Genomic DNA, 16,274 nt, shown 5'->3' on the forward strand with positions numbered 1-16,274 from the left:
TGTAAACTTGATTTCATTCTCTCTGCTGACTGCATTCAGTTCTATATTTTTTCCTATTTTGTGGCTATTTTTGGCTATTTGAGCAAATGGGAATGGAAAAAAATATTTGTGGTACTCTCCCATTCACTACAACTTCCGCTGCTGAGAAATGTTGTGGAGTTTGAATAAGTAGTTTTGAGAATTGGATTTCGGATCAGAAATATGAGGAAAAATGAGCAAAAATGAGCGAAAGAAATCTCCTGACAGATTCGCTTAATAGGACTAGTTGTTATGATCGCATTACAGCACAGTTGAATTGCCCAATAAGACATTTCCCATGCCTTATACAGAGGGAAGCAGTCAAGAATATGGATACAGGAAAGGATGTCTGAGATTGCACTGGTTCGTCGGGTAGGCATCCTCTGTCTCTGGGCATAAATGATTATAATACATAGCATACTTACCTTTCCTTGTCATTATCAGAGAGACATCTCATGAGTTGTGTGTCCCAATTTCATCACAATACCATGCCTTTTGGTGAGGTGTTGCTGATAGTGCCCTTTGTATGGTTCCCATCAATGCGACACATCGTCAGTTGTGCACCTCAGCCTCATTGGGTGTTTCAGCCCTTTATCACAAGACACCCTCAGCCAAGGTAGGCCCACCGCAGATTAATCAGACCTGGGTGTGTTGCGCATTGTTACAAGGTCATCTGGCAGAAGCAGTGTACAGCTATCACAGCAGCTCAAAGGCACCACAGTCGTTTCCTGGCGGCCCTGAGAAATCGAACCGGCAATCTTCTAGTCACGATTCCGACTCTCTAACCATTAGGCCAAGACTACCCAAACCGTTAATGCGCGCTCAGTCCCCCACAGTCCTGTATGGCATACCATTACAACACATTACCAAAATGAACGCAACCAAATACACCAAACCATTGGCTAAGACTGTTATAGCCCCACTGGCTCCGTTAATGTTAGCTCAGAGCCCCTGGTCCCATATGGCATCATAAAACAACACTATTTTTTTATGTGGTCACTTGGCAGCCCATATTCCGTCATTCTGTTTCAACCAGAGCCAGTGGCCTAACTCTCAACGAGAGTGGCAAGTTCTTTGACTAGTGTTCGTTTGGTCTTTCCTCTGATCCCCACTTTCTTAAGCAGCCTTATAGTGGAATTGGAAACACAGCCCCTGTAGCCCACTTCCACCGGGGAACACTTTCGATGTCCAGCTCCGATCTTCAGCCTTCGCTGACAAGTTGGCATTAGATTCTTTCTTTCAAATGCTTTGTTAATGACCTCATCCCAAGGTACAGTCACCTCAACTATGAGGACTGTCCTGGCGCTGCACCACAGAACCAAGTCCGGCTGATCGATGGCACTCATTGCTAATGTTTTTTGAATGTCCCCCTAACAATGCAATTATAGCTTTGGTAATGCTTATCCCAACCTGCAAAAAGTCGTCAAAAAGACGTCTGGTGGTGGGTGTGAAGTTTTTAGAACATTACATTAAAAACGCAAAGGTAACGTTTTTAATCGAAATGTTTTTAGAACGTTTCGCTAACAATGCAACTATAACGTTTTTAATGCTAACGTTTTAAGAACATTACATTAACAAGGCAAAGGTAACGTTTTCAAAGCAAATGTTTTGGAACGTTTTCCTAACAATGCAACAATAACGTTTTTAATGCTAACGTTTTAAGTACGTTACATTAACAACGCAGAGGTAACGTTTTCAAAGCAAATATTTTTAGAACGTTTTGCTAAGAATGCAACTATAACGTTTTTAATGCTAACGTTTTAAGAACATTACATTAACAACGCAAAGGTAACGTTTTCAATGCTAATGTTTTAAGAACGTTTAGCTTACAATGCAACTATAACGTTTTTAATGCTAACGTTTTAAGAACGTTACATTAACAACGCAAAGGTAACGTTTTCAATGCTAATGTTTTTAGAACGTTTAGCTAACAATGCAACTATAACGTTTTTAATGTTAACGTTTTAAGGCCGTTACATTAACAACGCAAAGGTAACGTTTTCAAAGCAGATGTTTTTTGAACGTTTTGCTATCAATGCAACTATAACGTTCTTGATGCTAACGTTTTAAGAACATTACATTAACAACGCAAAGGTAACGTTTTCAATGCTAATGTTTTAAGAACGTTTAGCTTACAATGCAACTATAACGTTTTTAATGCTAACGTTTTAAGAACGTTACATTAACAACGCAAAGGTAACGTTTTCAATGCTAATGTTTTTAGAACGTTTAGCTAACAATGCAACTATAACGTTTTTAATGTTAACGTTTTAAGGCCGTTACATTAACAACGCAAAGGTAACGTTTTCAAAGCAGATGTTTTTTGAACGTTTTGCTATCAATGCAACTATAACGTTCTTGATGCTAACGTTTTAAGAACATTACATTAACAACGCAAAGGTAACGTTTTCAATGCTAATGTTTTAAGAACGTTTAGCTAACAATGCAACTATAACGTTTTTAATGCTAACGTTTTAAGAACATTACATTAACAACGCAAAGGTAACGTTTTCAATGCTAATATTTTAAGAACGTTTAGCTAACAATGCAACTATAACGTTTTTAATGCTAACGTTTTAAGAACATTACATTAACAACGCAAAGGTAACGTTTTCAATGCTAATGTTTTTAGAACGTTTTGCTAAGAATGCAACTATAACGTTTTTAATGCTAACGTTTTAAGAATGTTACATTAACAACGCAAAGGTAACGTTTTCAAAGCAGATGTTTTTTGAACGTTTTGCTTACAATGCAACTATAACGTTTTTGATGCTAACGTTTTAGAACGTTACATTAACAACGCAAAGGTAACGTTTTCAATGCTAATGTTTTTAGAACGTTTTGCTAACAATGCAACTATAACGTTTTTTATCTTAACGTTTTAAGAACATTACATTAATAACGGAAAGGTAACGTTTTCAATGCTAATGTTTTTAGAACGTTTTGCTAACAATGCAACTATAACGTTTTTTATCTTAACGTTTTAAGAACGTTGCATTAACAACGCAAAGGTAACGTTTTCAATGCTAATGTTTTTAGAACGTTTTGCTAACAATGCAACTATAACGTTTTTAATTCTAACGTTTTAAGAACGTTACATTAACAACACAATAGCAACGCTTTCAAAGCAAATGTTTTAAGAACGTTTTGCTAACAATGCAACTATAACGTTTTTAATGCTAACGTTTTAAGAACGTTTATAAATTGCAGATAACGTTAAGAAAACGTTCTACAAACGTTATTGCAAGAACATTTTTGATAACTTTGAGAGAACCTTCAGAGAACGTTAGCCAAAGTTACGGGAACGTTCCCTGTTAGCTGGGTTTAACACATTCTCCAGCTGAACGCTGTGCTGTTGATGATACAACGATGAGTGTAAAGCGTTCATTTCTAAAATAATTTCTTTCCTTTAAAGGTTGATGAAACGATTTAGAGAGACACATCAAACATGAATGCTGGAGATATTTCTGAAGTTTATTCTGTGTCCAGTAAGAATGAAAAGAATGTTTTCCAGACGGTGTCACACTGCCATCATGTGTTCATTCATCAGGTGTGTATCAGTGCAGATGAAGCTTCGCTCTGAGAGTGTCTGGTGTTGCTGAAGCTGCTGTGACCGGTGGCTTTAAAGCATCTCTTGTTTAGGACGAAGGAGTCTTGAAGTGAACTCGTTTCTCATTTCTCATCAGTGTCTGAGATGTGTCGTCTGTTAGTTCCTCTGATGATTTTCTGGTTAGCTGATCTTCTCTCGTCTTGGTTTTGTGAACCTTCTGTTGTGTTTTCTCATCGGTGACGTCAGAGGTCTGGACGCTGGGTTTGTGGCAGGCGAATCTTCTCTTTTGTCTTTCTTTGACATGGCACTGAAGTTCTTCTGTGTTTTGTGCGCAGGTGAAGCGTCTGTGATTAAATCTGAATGAATATCAAGGAAATTAAACTCAGTCCATGAAGGCTTCCGGCGGTTTGTGTTGTCACAGGGTTTATGTGTGTTGTTTTGTTTTTGACGTCTGGTCTTCTTGACGTCTGCAGGTGTTGTTTTGGTGGATCTGCTGGAGTCAGAACTGCTGGTGTCCAGCTGTCGTCTCCACAGCCTTCGACTCGTCTTCCTCGCTGGCGTCTGAAACTCTGGAGGACTTTGAGCTGATGGAGAACTTCTCTGACGTCTCTTTCTGTCAGAAGAGGGACCTGTGTTGAGATGACAAACCGATAAACCAAACTCATCCGACTGTCTTCAGAAGATATTAAACATGAAGTCAAATGTGGTTGTGCCGCTTTTAAAGAAAGTGCTCCAATGAGTCCCTTAAAATAATGTGCTACTAGTATATGAAGATAAAACCTGAGAGCATGTCGATTTGAATTTGGGAACTCGTAAAGAAAGTATTTGTACCTGTAGGCTACACTAAAACCCTATAACCCTAACCTCACTGCACTTTCAAATCTTCACCTTTGCTTCTACTCTCGCGATAACATCTAGCAAAACTAACATGTTCGCTTGAAAGACCACAGGTGAGAGACAGAGCGGCATTTGATGACGTCATGCGACTGAGCCACACCGCCCCCTACTGGCAGGAAAAATGTGTGTGATTGGATCTAGCAAATAATGTTTCAATAAAACATCACACTTATGTATACTATCATGTATAACTATGTCATGAATTACACTATGTTGTTTAGATTTCATTCTGTAATATTTTGCTGCTTTTTATCTTCCTATTAGTACAGCTCGATACGTCTTTTATACTCAAAATAAGACTTTTCGTCTATTTTTTATGATGATATTTTGTGCATTTTAAGTGAATTTTCAAATTAAGACAAATACACTCAAATTTTCGTTTAATCTTAGCATATGAAATTTGTGCCAGTTGTGAATTGGTAAAACTATTTTTGATGTCAATTTGAATTGAATGATGACTAACCCGTCATCCTGACAGCTGTCTGTGACCTTTGACCCTGTAAAGACAGAAGTACATTGAGGATGATCCAGACTGACACTCGTATACGTTCTGCAGACAGAAATAAAGACGTGACAGACCTCCAGGTTGAGTCGTGGTGGTCTCTTGTTTCTGGATAAGGTGTGAAACCACTCTAACTGTTTTCTGTAGTGTCTTCTGTGGACGGGGCGTCTGCGGCGGGTGTGCTGGGACTCTAACGGATGTTTAAAGGGTGATGGAGATGAATCTGAGCTGCACAGCTGCAGGTCTCTGATGGAACAGGCGACGGACTTTGGAGCTGTTGAGACTTCAGACGCCTTGCGGTGCATTTCCACACACATCAGACGCTCTTTAAACGATCTGGGCTTTAAAGCTCCGGGGGTGACGTTTGAGGAACTGACAAACGCCGTCTTCCAAATCTTCACGGCTTTAACAAGCTGTCTGTGAGAGCGAGTGGTGGACAAGACGGAGTGATGAAAGCGTGGAGTTTGTCTGACACATTCTGGCTTTGAGTTCATGTTGAACACCCGTGTCACTGATCTCTGTTTAACACCTACAAACAATATAATCACATCAACATCTAGAATATAAACACGTCCTTCACATCGCTTTACTATCTCTGGTATTTCATTCAATGAGATTAAACAGGGAGCGAATGGAAACTTTTGCTGAAGTCTCATCTGCATCTCCATCTGATCTCCTGAGAAACTTTTCTCTGATATAATACATCATTTACAAAATAATGTCATATAAACACATCATATGTAAATCATTATTTCTATACGAGCATATAATACACATTTCATACAATGGAAAAATTGACATTAACAATCATATAAAGTATATAGTTATCAGTGTTGTGTGTATAGTTACCAAGAAATTATTTACTGCAATATAATCACCTTTCCCTCGCAAAAGTAAATTAAGGGATTACTGTTATTTTATCTGTAATTTAAATACAGTTACTTCTGATGTAATTAAACTAAATACTTTGTGTAATTTGTGTGTTTGTGCAGTAGTGGAATTGACATTAAAAATCTAACTTTTAAATCGATGCTTTAATGTATAATTATCACGTTTGTAAAATATTTTGGTCAGTTAATAATCCTACTTTAAGCAGTTTTATATTATTTATTTGAATAAATTAAAAGAGCCGTTTTATGTCTATCCTTGAATCACTTAAGCAATCAAGGTTGATGTAATATATAGAAAGTCATAAGTCATTAAATACTTTTTTGAGAGAGTCATTTGTACAGTATTGTAATTACACTATTGAATATGTCATTAGTAACTAGTAATTCATTTATTTTTAAGAGTAACTTACCCAACACTGCTAGTGATTCACCTGGACTTCAGTTTGTTCAACAATGCGTCTTTTGATTCTGTCAATTTAAAACACGCTTCACAATGCGAGTCTTTGAATCAACGATTTCTGAGTTTGATTCAGTGAATCGATGGAACCGAATCTCTCAAGTTTGAAACATGCTTCTGCTCATCACCGAGTCTGTTGATTCAGTGAATCAATGTGACCGAATCTCTCCCGTTTTAAACGCCGGTTTGAATCGATCGTCTGATTCGTCCAAAATATTCGACTTCATTAAGCTGTCCACAAAGCAAGGGTGTGATATATTTAAGTTTTATTTCACTTTATATTAGATGCATGATGAAAAGATTTGTTAGGAAGAGATAAAACTGGTTGATTTTATTTTTCAAGCAATTAAGTCACTGATGATATGAAAAAGTTTAGTATGAATGAAGTTAAAAGTTTTAATATATTCTCTGATAAAGTCTTTAGTAATTTGATCTCGTTTGTACAAGGAAAAGGTCCAAAGAACTGAATCCCACACATCAATCTCTCAAACAGTATAAGACAGTTGAAACTAAAGATTCAGACCCCAAAACATTACAAGTAGATCATAATTTGACATAATCGGATTTGAAACAGACTTTTAAAACAGAGTTTAACAGTGAAAGTTGCCAGAGCAGTAAGTCTTTCTTTCAGGAAACAAGCTCTTTTAACAATAATTCATCGTTTGTTTGCTGTGGAAATGCACATATATGATATGTTCTATATTTCTCTGGTTTGATCGAGTGATGATTTGTGCTGAAGGCAGATCATATCAGTCCAGGATGACAATCATCAACCTACAAATTAAACAAAAGCAAAATGATGTTCATGTGTACATTACAAATGAATGACACAACAGAAGAGATGTTTTTTATTTGAAGTGTTGAGTGTTTTTAAAGCTTCACTGTTGAATATCATCTTTATTTACCCTGGTGTAGAGAGTATCAGACCCAAGAATCCAGCGGCTGTGGTGTCCGTTCCACTAAACCAACCGCAGGTCTACTGGTCCTGATGAAAGGTCTCTTGTCATTCACACCCTACACACACACACACACACACACACACTCATGACGTCATCAGTGATTCTTCAGAGGGTCATTGCTACTATATGCATGAAGCATATCCTTTAATATAAACACTTTCTAAATGACAGCATTTATATTTTCCATTATACCACAGTCTGTTTGAATACTGGATTCTGATTGGCTGGAAGGTGTGTATTAAAAGCCTTTAACACACGGGCAGCTCCAGTCAGTTTGATTACATTTAAAATGAACTGACAAAATAACCCTCATGTTCATCTATTTGATTTAAAATGACACTGTAAACATCAATAAAAGCTTAAACTTGGCAAATAACCATGGTATAAGCGGAATAATCCACAGCTACCTGTGCATTAAAGGATTTAAATGCACTTTGTGGAGGCACCCACCCTCCACTTCACATCGGGTGTTTCTTCGCCTCAACATCGTGCATTAAAATCCTTTAAACCACGGCTAGCCGTGGATTATCCCTTATTTAAAAAACATTTCTGCATAGAACGAATTAGTCCGGATACAACAGCAGTGTCAACCTGAAAAGATTCCCGCTCGATCATGTGACACGGAACATCTCCCATCCTCTCCGTCTGATCCACGGGACAATATCCATCTGAATGACACACATACACACACAGACGCACACACACACCCACACACACCAGCACACACACACACACACACACACACACACACACAGCTTGAATTGTAAAGCTCTGTCGAGTCTCACAAATGGATGTGTGTCATGTTTAAGAACACATGTGATGCTGACCTTGGTTTTTCTCCATCAATGGCAGTGTGATGTCATCGTTGCCTTGCTTCGTGTTCTTCTGTTTTTTCACGAGACTGCAGACGACCGGCTGAAACATCACATTACAGTTTTTTTTGGATTGCTTACACAGTAAAATTAAAAGTAGTACACTATAAAGTAGTAAGCAAAACCTTACACTCAAGAAGCAATACATCAGCCCATATTTGCACAACTATAAGCACATTGTCAACTCCACACTTGTTGCAAAACTCTACACACAGTGATTTGCAAAACACTAAACACACTTAACATACATTACACACAAAAATCTATCATGAAGTCACTTCCTTGCAATACCAAAGCACTGACTGTCAAATTACCGCACCGTCCAACCAATTAGTTCAACAAAGTCATCAGCTGCGCAAACACTTGTTTGCTTAATTGTAGACACACCATCAGGTGTAAAAGCACTATAAAAAGCAGCAGGTGAGTTCATCGCTCTTCAAGGACAATGGAAAGAGTCAGAGAAAGAGTAAGACGAGGAGGAGAACGAGGAGAATGAGGAGGAGGAAGGGGAGGAAGAGGAATCAACAGAGAAGGAATCAACAGAGGAAGAGATGGAGGCCATGCTGGAGGAAGAGGAAGAGGAAGACAAGAAGGTGCTCAAAGAGGACCGAATCTGACAAATGAGATCCGCGCTACACTGGTTTACCACGTTGTCAACCAAGGCCTGACGCTGAGGGAGGCTGGACTGTGAGTACAGCCAAATCTAAGCCGATACACAGTGGCAAGTGTGATAAGAACATTTCGACTGGAAAATAGGTATTGTGAAAAAATATCATTATATCAAAAACATCTGAACGGTTTCAGTAACTGCTTACAGTACTATATTCTATGCACTATCAGCATTTCTGTTACCTTTCCTGTGAAATTACTCTACTATTGTATACTGTAACGACAAGGGGGAAGGCCTCCTATGTTCACAGAACAGCAAGAGAGGGAGATAGTGAACATGGTTTTGGCCAACAATGCAATAACACTCAATCAGCTCCAAGCTAACATTATCAATAACCACGATAGTTTCAACGATAGTTTCAACGATAGTTTCAACGATTGTTTCAACGATAGTTTCAACCGCTCTGCTCTGGTTCCGAACTGGTTTCAGCAACATCCACATTTCACCGTCCTATATCTTTCACCATACTCTCCATTCCTCAACCCTATAGAAGAATTTTTCTCGGCATGGCGGTGGAAGGTATATGATATATATATCATATGGATGAGGGTACCCCTCATCCAAGCCATGGAGGAGGCCTGTGACCAGATGGACGTAGCAGCAATGCAAGGATGGATTCGTCATTCAAGACGTTTCTCTCCAAGGTGTCTTGCTAATGACCACATTGCCTGCGATGTTGATTACATTCACATTCACATTTAGTCATTTGGCAGACGCTTTTATCCAAAGCGACTTACAGTGCACTTATTACAGGAACAATCCCCCTGAACATGGAGTAAAGTGTCTTGCTCAAGGACACACTGGTGGTGGATACTGGGATCGAACCAGCAACCTTTTTGATTTACCAGTTCAGTGGTTTAACCCACTAGACCACCATCTCTTTTACAGTATGTTGATGAAATTCTCTGGCCAGATCCAGCTAGGCGAAGAGACAATGTATAGTTCTTTTTTTTTTACAGTAAACTTACAGTACAATACATAAAGTGACATTTTGTTACAGTATTATGAATCTCCATGTCAACATTTTAGGCATGTTGAGAAATAAATGTTGAAATAAATGAAAATAAATGAAATAAAAAGTTTCATCAGTCTGTAACATTGGTCTTGTGTAGTGTTTGGTGGATTTACATTATATTTGTACTGTGTTGATGGTAGCCTAACTCTAATCATAGGGAAATAGAAGTGCTAAAAGTGTTTTAGGTTTATCACAGCAGAGTGTAACTCGTGCAAACAGAGTATAGTAATGTGAAACGTGTGTGTTTCATATGGTAACAAAGTGTGGTTTTTAAACAGAAGTTTAGTGTTGTGCTAATTGTGTGTAGTGTTTTGAAAACACGGCCCTGTTTTGAAAATCGTGCTTAAGCAATCCAAAATAACTGTAGTATTCGTCGCTCGTGAGATTTAACGTCTGTGAGCTTGGAAATGAAAGCACGTTTACCTTAAAGTGAGTTTTGCTCCAGCCGGCCTTACAGAGCGTCTGTCGCAGGTCTTTATAAGCCCAGAGAGTCTGAAGAATGTGTGACGCTGCTTTGGTCTCGCGCACTGATTGGCTGAAGAAGCGAACATGAGACGCGGTTGGTTACATCAGACGTGATGCCTTCTCATGCAGAATGACCTGTGACGTGACCTCACCTGGTTCTGTTGATGGAAACCAGTTTCTGGATTCCCTGTCCCTGAATAAGGAAGCGAGCGTTCTCCAGGTTCTCAGAGATGATCTCCAGTACTGTGTTCAGAATGGCCACCACCGTGTCTCCCTCCAGGTTTTTGGCGGGTCGCTGTTGTCCGCAGGGCAGATTACTCACCAGATCCCTCATGGCGTAACTCCCTGATGAAAAGATGAAGATCACGTCATGTCCTTATGATGGATGAGGATGTGCTTGTTTCACAAAGAACAGGAACTTGATGTGTTTGAGGAGGTGAACATGAATGTAGTCAGAAATACCGATCAGATCTTTGTTTTTGTGGTCGATGGCTAAGTTTCTCAGAGCGATGGCGATGGCCCGCACCACTTTATCAGCATCAGAGTGAAGCAGCTCCACCAGCACTGGCAGACCTTTCTCTTTACGCACCGTCGCTCGGATATAATTGGACCACTGAGAACATTAACACACTTTCAAAAATGACATGTACTGTGATTTCAAAACTCCACTTCATATATGTGTGAAAAATGCAAACAGAAGTGCTGTAGACACGTGTGTGTGTGTGTGAGTGTGTGTACTCACAGCCCAGTGTCCTGCAGACAGGTTCTGAAGAGCTCCCGCTGCCGCCTCCAGCGTGTTTTGGTTCTGACTGAGTTTGAGGAGCGACAGGTAGAGTCTCACCACCTCCGGCTGATAGAGAAGCTCCAGTCCTGCACAAACACACACAAACTCTGTCTCACTGTAGACGACAACGAGAGCTGTGAGTGACACACACCCCACCTTTCATAGGTAAACTCCTTCTGTGAAGATCCACACAGCTGACCTTCTTCTCACTCACACTGTGTTTCCTGCCTGAGGAGTTACAACACACACACAAACACACCTTCAGTGTTGTGTTTGTGAGTGTGCGCGTGTGTAAGTGTGTGTCTGTGTGTGTGTGTGTGTGTGTGTGTGTGCCTGCATGCATCTGTGCATGCGTCTGCGTGTGTGCCTGCATGCGTGCAGTTCTGTGTGTCCCCGTGCGTCTGCATGCATGTGTGTGTGACTTACACTGATGGAACCACTCCTCTGCAGACGACAGCAGCAAACACACACACACACACACACACATTTATGACGTCATCAGTTATTCTTCAGATGGTCATATATTCTATATACATTAAGCATCTCAACAGATCTGATTATTGACAGTTATTATTGTTCAGTTGTTCATCAGCTGTTACACATCAACACAAACAAAACAACCCATAATTCTGCTGTAAAGATCTCTGTCTGACCTCATTATATCCATGAAGATCACATCTGACCTTTAGTGCTCCGTCCACTGAAACAGTCCAGATCATCTTTCTTCTTATGATGAGCGGCTGATTTTGACGTGTGATTGGCTGACTGCAGATGAAACTTCTCTGCTCCGGGCACCTCTTTGTGTACGTGATACGAGAGATTTCTCAAAATACACACACTGTTCTCCACCGACTGAAACACACACACACACACACACACACACACATGAACACAACTTTAATATGAATCAATGTCAAGAAATCTTCACACTTCCAAAACCTGGTCAATTTCTCTCACGCAGAACTGATTTCCATATTTCCAGATCAATCACAGATGAGATCTCTTCACTGTCACTATTATTCCTGTAGACATCAATGAGATTGAATGGAGATTCTCACCCGTGTCTCAGATATTTCTCCTGAAACAAAAGCTTGAGAAACAGACGTTCCCTCACTCGTACTTTGTTATTGATGTCTCTCTTTGTGACGGCGGAGTACAGCGCGTGCAGCAGAGCGTCCACCAGTCCGTCACATTCCCTCAGTCTCTGTCGAGCTTCAGCTCCGTCTGAACTCACGTTCCTGCAAACACAAGACAGTCTGAGAGGAAGAATCATCTCACAGAAAACATCTGACAGAAGAATCTGAGCTTGGGCTTCACCTCAGACATCCTGACGTGTTCTTGAAGACCGTGTTCCACTCCGGGTCCCCGGGTCGAGTGGGGTCGTTGGGGTCGCCCCTCAAACCCGAGTGAGGAATGATGATCTCGTCGGTCAGCGTCTGCAGGCCGTGATTGATGACGATCATCTTCAGAGGTTCATGTGATGAGAGATTCCACAGCGTTCCTGAGACACAATATGAACGTCATCACATTCAGAGAAGACTTCCCTCATTCCTGATTGGTGACCACAGATAAATAGACCACAAATATTTAGAACAACGTTGGCCAATCTGTCTACAGTTCAGTATGAAACCTTGTCAGACCATCTAGTTTCCAATAAACTTCAATAACCTAAATAATAAAAACAGTAACTACATTTAAATAATAAAAAAGATCATTAAATACATTTTTATTAACATTTTATTCAAACATTTCTTTAAAATTGTAAGTAAGAATATATTTAATAAAATAAATGTTAGTAGAATTGAATAAACAAAAGTTGTAGGATTCCAATAAATCTATTAACCTACTGAAAAAACTAAGAAATGTCATGTATATGTAAAGAACAACATTTTTAATATTATGTTAAGTATAAATTGGGTTTTTACCATCTGTTTTTAGATTTTAACATTTGGTGGTTCAGATACTCATGTGAGATCTCTCTTCAAATCTGAAAATTATTTGTTTTATTTTTAGTTCATGATTTTTCATAGTCAGGTAAGAGTCATTTTCAGGATTGTCACATCCATAACGTTTCATATTCCTCATAAATGAACACATGAAAATGAATATAAAGAAACTATTTGATGTTCTATAAAGAGGCATCACTTCTCCATTCATTGGGTATTATTGCTTCAGGTTTGTGCTTTTTATCTTACAGAAATCCTACAAAGTTTATCGCCTCCGAAAAACGGGTCTGTAACACATGTTTATTTCCCTTTTTTTAAATAGAATTGACTGACATTTGATTTTGTTTAGACTCTATCAACAAGGGTTCAGTTAATTATAAACAGATGCTTCAATATAATCGTATAACACTAACAATGAAGATAAATCTCTGCTTTGCTTTTTTATATTACACATGTAAAAATATGAATAGTTGAAAACATTATCATATTAACAGTTTGTATTCTAAATGGTCTACTTGTTAAATTTCTTCGTCAACTTCCCATATATAGTAGACATTTATATCTTTAATCAAAAATGTCAGTGTCCTTCCGTAGGTTCATGTCTTCTGCATCATATTTCACGTCCATGTTTTTCATGTCTAGAAGTTTAGTGTAAAAAGCAGAATAATGTATGAATGATTTTTACTCACCCGTGACCAGCTCTCTCACATCCACGTCGTTGGATCTCCTGAGGAGTCTCAGGAGAGCGGGAATCCCGTCAGAATTCTTAATGGCCACCTTGTTGAAGTTGTCCCTGCCGAAGGAGATGTTCCTCAGCGCGCCACAGGCTTTACGGTGGACTTCAGGTTTGGGGTGATCAAGAAGACCCACCAGGACCGGGATGCCCCTCAGCTGACGCACCTCCTGCTTGACTTTATCGTTCTCGTAACAGAGATGCTGGAGATACGCGGCGGCGTTGGATTTCACCGGATCCACGGGGTGACTCAACATGGCGATGACCTCCCTCAGGTTTGGGTCTCTCCAGCGAGGGTCTTTGCGGAGGGTGTCCAGACTCACCATGCTGGCGCGCTTCTGCGGTAAAAGCGTCCTGTAGAGATCGGAGAAATAGGGATGAGCCAGCGGAGCGAGCAGATCGTCCACACTGAGGTCCAGACTCTGTCTCATATGAAGAGTCCCAGCGAGGATGGGATGGCTGACCGTGGGCACAGCGTCCTGCTGGCCTTTAGGTGAGCTGTTACAGGTGGGCAGCGTGCGTCCTCCTCGAGTCAGTCCGTCCCGCTGCAGAGGCAGCGTGTAACAGTTCTCCGACAAATAGTTTCTGCCGGGCAGGTTGGTAAACGGGTGGTAAGGGAATCTGGGCAGGACGCGGCTGTGATCGTTCTCACTTAAGGGGTCAGAGGTCACGCAGGACTCAGGGTCAGGAAGGGTAACCGCAGCAGGTTGAGCTTCCGTCTCGCTCGGGACATCAGGAGGCGGAGCTTCATCTGGTTTCAGATCTTCTGGACATGATGTCTGACAGTCCGATGAGCCGTCCTACAGAAGACATTCATCTGAACATCAGAAACATTCACTGTTTGCTGGATCAAAACTAATTCTACATCAGTCATCAAATGCTTCTCAAACTGCTCTGGATAAATGCGAGTGTAAACACGTGAAGAGAAGTAGGAAAGTGATTGGTGGACCTTCAGGACGTGTTCATGAGAGCTGCTGATGCTCAGCGGGTTTGACTCTGAATCTGGACTGGATGATTTCTCTGTCCCGATCCCAGAACTCCCAGAACTCTCCGTCTTCAGAAACAAGACAATGAATCAACTTTAACCAGAAGGGAAATCCAAAATGAACTGTGAGAATGACAGAAGACAGAAAGCTCACATGAGTTTCAGTGAGGGGCGACACGTCTGGGGTCTCGTCTGCTGTCTGAAGTTCTTCTGTCTGATCTTTGGGGTCCTCATCTGCCGGCGGCTCCTCGGGGTCCAGCTTCTATCAAACCAAGACCAGTGTCTGTCATCTGTTGAGCATGTTTGAAGCGTGTTTCTCATTTACACAGGAACACGTCATCAATGACACACTTAAGAAATCCCATTTGGAGATGTGACTAGATGGTTTTTAATCTACTGGTGTCGATTCACTTCAGCAGTTAATAAACACCATCTCATCGTTCTTCATGTCACTGGTACATACTGAAGCACTTTTGATGTGGACTTAAGGACTTTGTAGTGTACAAGAGCAGATCACTGTTGGCCTCATGAAACTTTGCATATTTTGTGATTTTCTTTAGTCATAAATCATTATTATTAGTCACTATTTATGATTGTCAACCAATACAAAGTATTAAAAAGTGCTTGACAATTTTGAAAAGTCATTGTAAAGTACCATATTTTTACCATTTTCTACTAAAGCTTTGGACACAGAAACGATGTTACAGTAACTATTATACTCTTGAAAATCCTGTAGTTTACTGTGGTAAATACTGTAGGATACAGTTCAAAAACACATCATATATACTGTGCTTAGGTAACAAATACTACAGTATACTACATCATTTCCAGGCGGGTAGATTCAATATTTTATCATTTCAAAATGTGTGTCTGTGTCATCTCGTCTGACAATAAAGATTATTTTCTTTGATATTTTGTTCTCATAACATTATTTTGGGGGGGTTTGTGTGATTCCGCTTCAATGCAAATGTACAGAATGAGCTGCGCTTTGCTGAATATCTTTAAAGCATGTCTGTATCTGGAACACTTGAAATGCATTGATGCAGATGGAAAGACTTGACGCCATGGAAACGAGAATCAGCTTTAAAGAGTTCCTCATTCCATCATTTATTCTGCAATGGAGTGACATCACATCTCTCATAACATGAGACATGATGCTCAGACATCAGAATAAATAAAAGTGTATTTAATATGCATATAAAAAACAATCATTTCACATTCACACGTTATATTAATTATTATATTAAGAATCATTAAACGCTTTACATGTGTTTACACCCATTCAAGTCTCATCGTGTGATGTATTCTGGGATAAATGAAAGACGGGACTTGATTTGTACTGGAGGATGAAGAGGACCAGATGACATCAAGCAAACATGAATGAGACACAGAAAAACACAGATTAAAAACACCAACAGCATACAGTTTAATGTCTGGTGTGTTTTGCTCGTGTGAACTTTAGTGGCTCAGAGGTTTGGGTCACCCTGATGCGCCCAAGGGGTCGATCCACACCGTTTGTAACCTTCTCGTG

General features: G+C 39.9%; 2 protein-coding genes across 3 annotated transcripts in view; both read right to left on the reverse strand.

The window, feature by feature from the left end:
- Nucleotides 1-3,529: 3,529 nt before the first annotated feature.
- On the reverse strand, nt 3,530-6,309 carry LOC130412241 (serine/arginine-rich splicing factor 11). The gene is made up of 4 exons (XM_056737465.1): nt 6,268-6,309; nt 5,045-5,496; nt 4,929-4,962; nt 3,530-4,197 (listed from the first exon to the last, which is right to left on the reverse strand). The coding sequence occupies exons 2-4, from the start codon at nt 5,459-5,461 to the stop codon at nt 3,749-3,751; spliced, it is 900 nt and encodes a 299-aa protein (XP_056593443.1). The 5' UTR covers nt 5,462-5,496; nt 6,268-6,309; the 3' UTR covers nt 3,530-3,748.
- Nucleotides 6,310-6,607: 298 nt separating this feature from the next.
- arvcfa (ARVCF delta catenin family member a) overlaps nt 6,608-16,274 on the reverse strand; it is a 10,500-nt gene continuing 833 nt past the window's right edge. The window contains exons 2-17 of one of the 2 annotated variants that reach the window (XM_056737463.1): nt 14,898-15,005; nt 14,708-14,812; nt 13,715-14,558; nt 12,397-12,580; nt 12,200-12,317; nt 11,763-11,931; nt 11,506-11,523; nt 11,236-11,307; nt 11,038-11,165; nt 10,758-10,908; nt 10,448-10,640; nt 10,254-10,365; nt 8,101-8,188; nt 7,865-7,941; nt 7,220-7,328; nt 6,608-7,088 (exon numbers count right to left, since the gene is read on the reverse strand). In XM_056737463.1, coding sequence (XP_056593441.1) covers nt 7,236-7,328; nt 7,865-7,941; nt 8,101-8,188; nt 10,254-10,365; nt 10,448-10,640; nt 10,758-10,908; nt 11,038-11,165; nt 11,236-11,307; nt 11,506-11,523; nt 11,763-11,931; nt 12,200-12,317; nt 12,397-12,580; nt 13,715-14,558; nt 14,708-14,812; nt 14,898-15,005 — 2,460 coding nt within the window. In that variant the 3' untranslated portion in view covers nt 6,608-7,088; nt 7,220-7,235. The remainder of the gene's footprint in view (nt 7,089-7,219; nt 7,329-7,864; nt 7,942-8,100; nt 8,189-10,253; nt 10,366-10,447; nt 10,641-10,757; nt 10,909-11,037; nt 11,166-11,235; nt 11,308-11,505; nt 11,524-11,762; nt 11,932-12,199; nt 12,318-12,396; nt 12,581-13,714; nt 14,559-14,707; nt 14,813-14,897; nt 15,006-16,274) is intronic. The other variant, XM_056737464.1, reaches the window with a different exon arrangement.

This window comes from Triplophysa dalaica, chromosome 22 (genome assembly GCF_015846415.1).
Source record: "Triplophysa dalaica isolate WHDGS20190420 chromosome 22, ASM1584641v1, whole genome shotgun sequence".
Taxonomy (NCBI): domain Eukaryota; kingdom Metazoa; phylum Chordata; class Actinopteri; order Cypriniformes; family Nemacheilidae; genus Triplophysa; species Triplophysa dalaica.

Excerpts from the sequence above, each read along its gene's own strand:
- LOC130412241 (XM_056737465.1), bottom strand. The coding sequence starts at position 5,461 with ATGAACTCAAAGCCAGAATGTGTCAGACAAACTCCACGCTTTCATCAC. Across the intron at positions 4,963-5,044 it reads CACCACGACTCAACCTGGAG|GGTCAAAGGTCACAGACAGC; the intron begins GTCTGTCACGTC and ends CTGTCTTTACAG. Across the intron at positions 4,198-4,928 it reads GACAGCTGTCAGGATGACGG|GTCCCTCTTCTGACAGAAAG; the intron begins GTTAGTCATCAT and ends ATCTCAACACAG.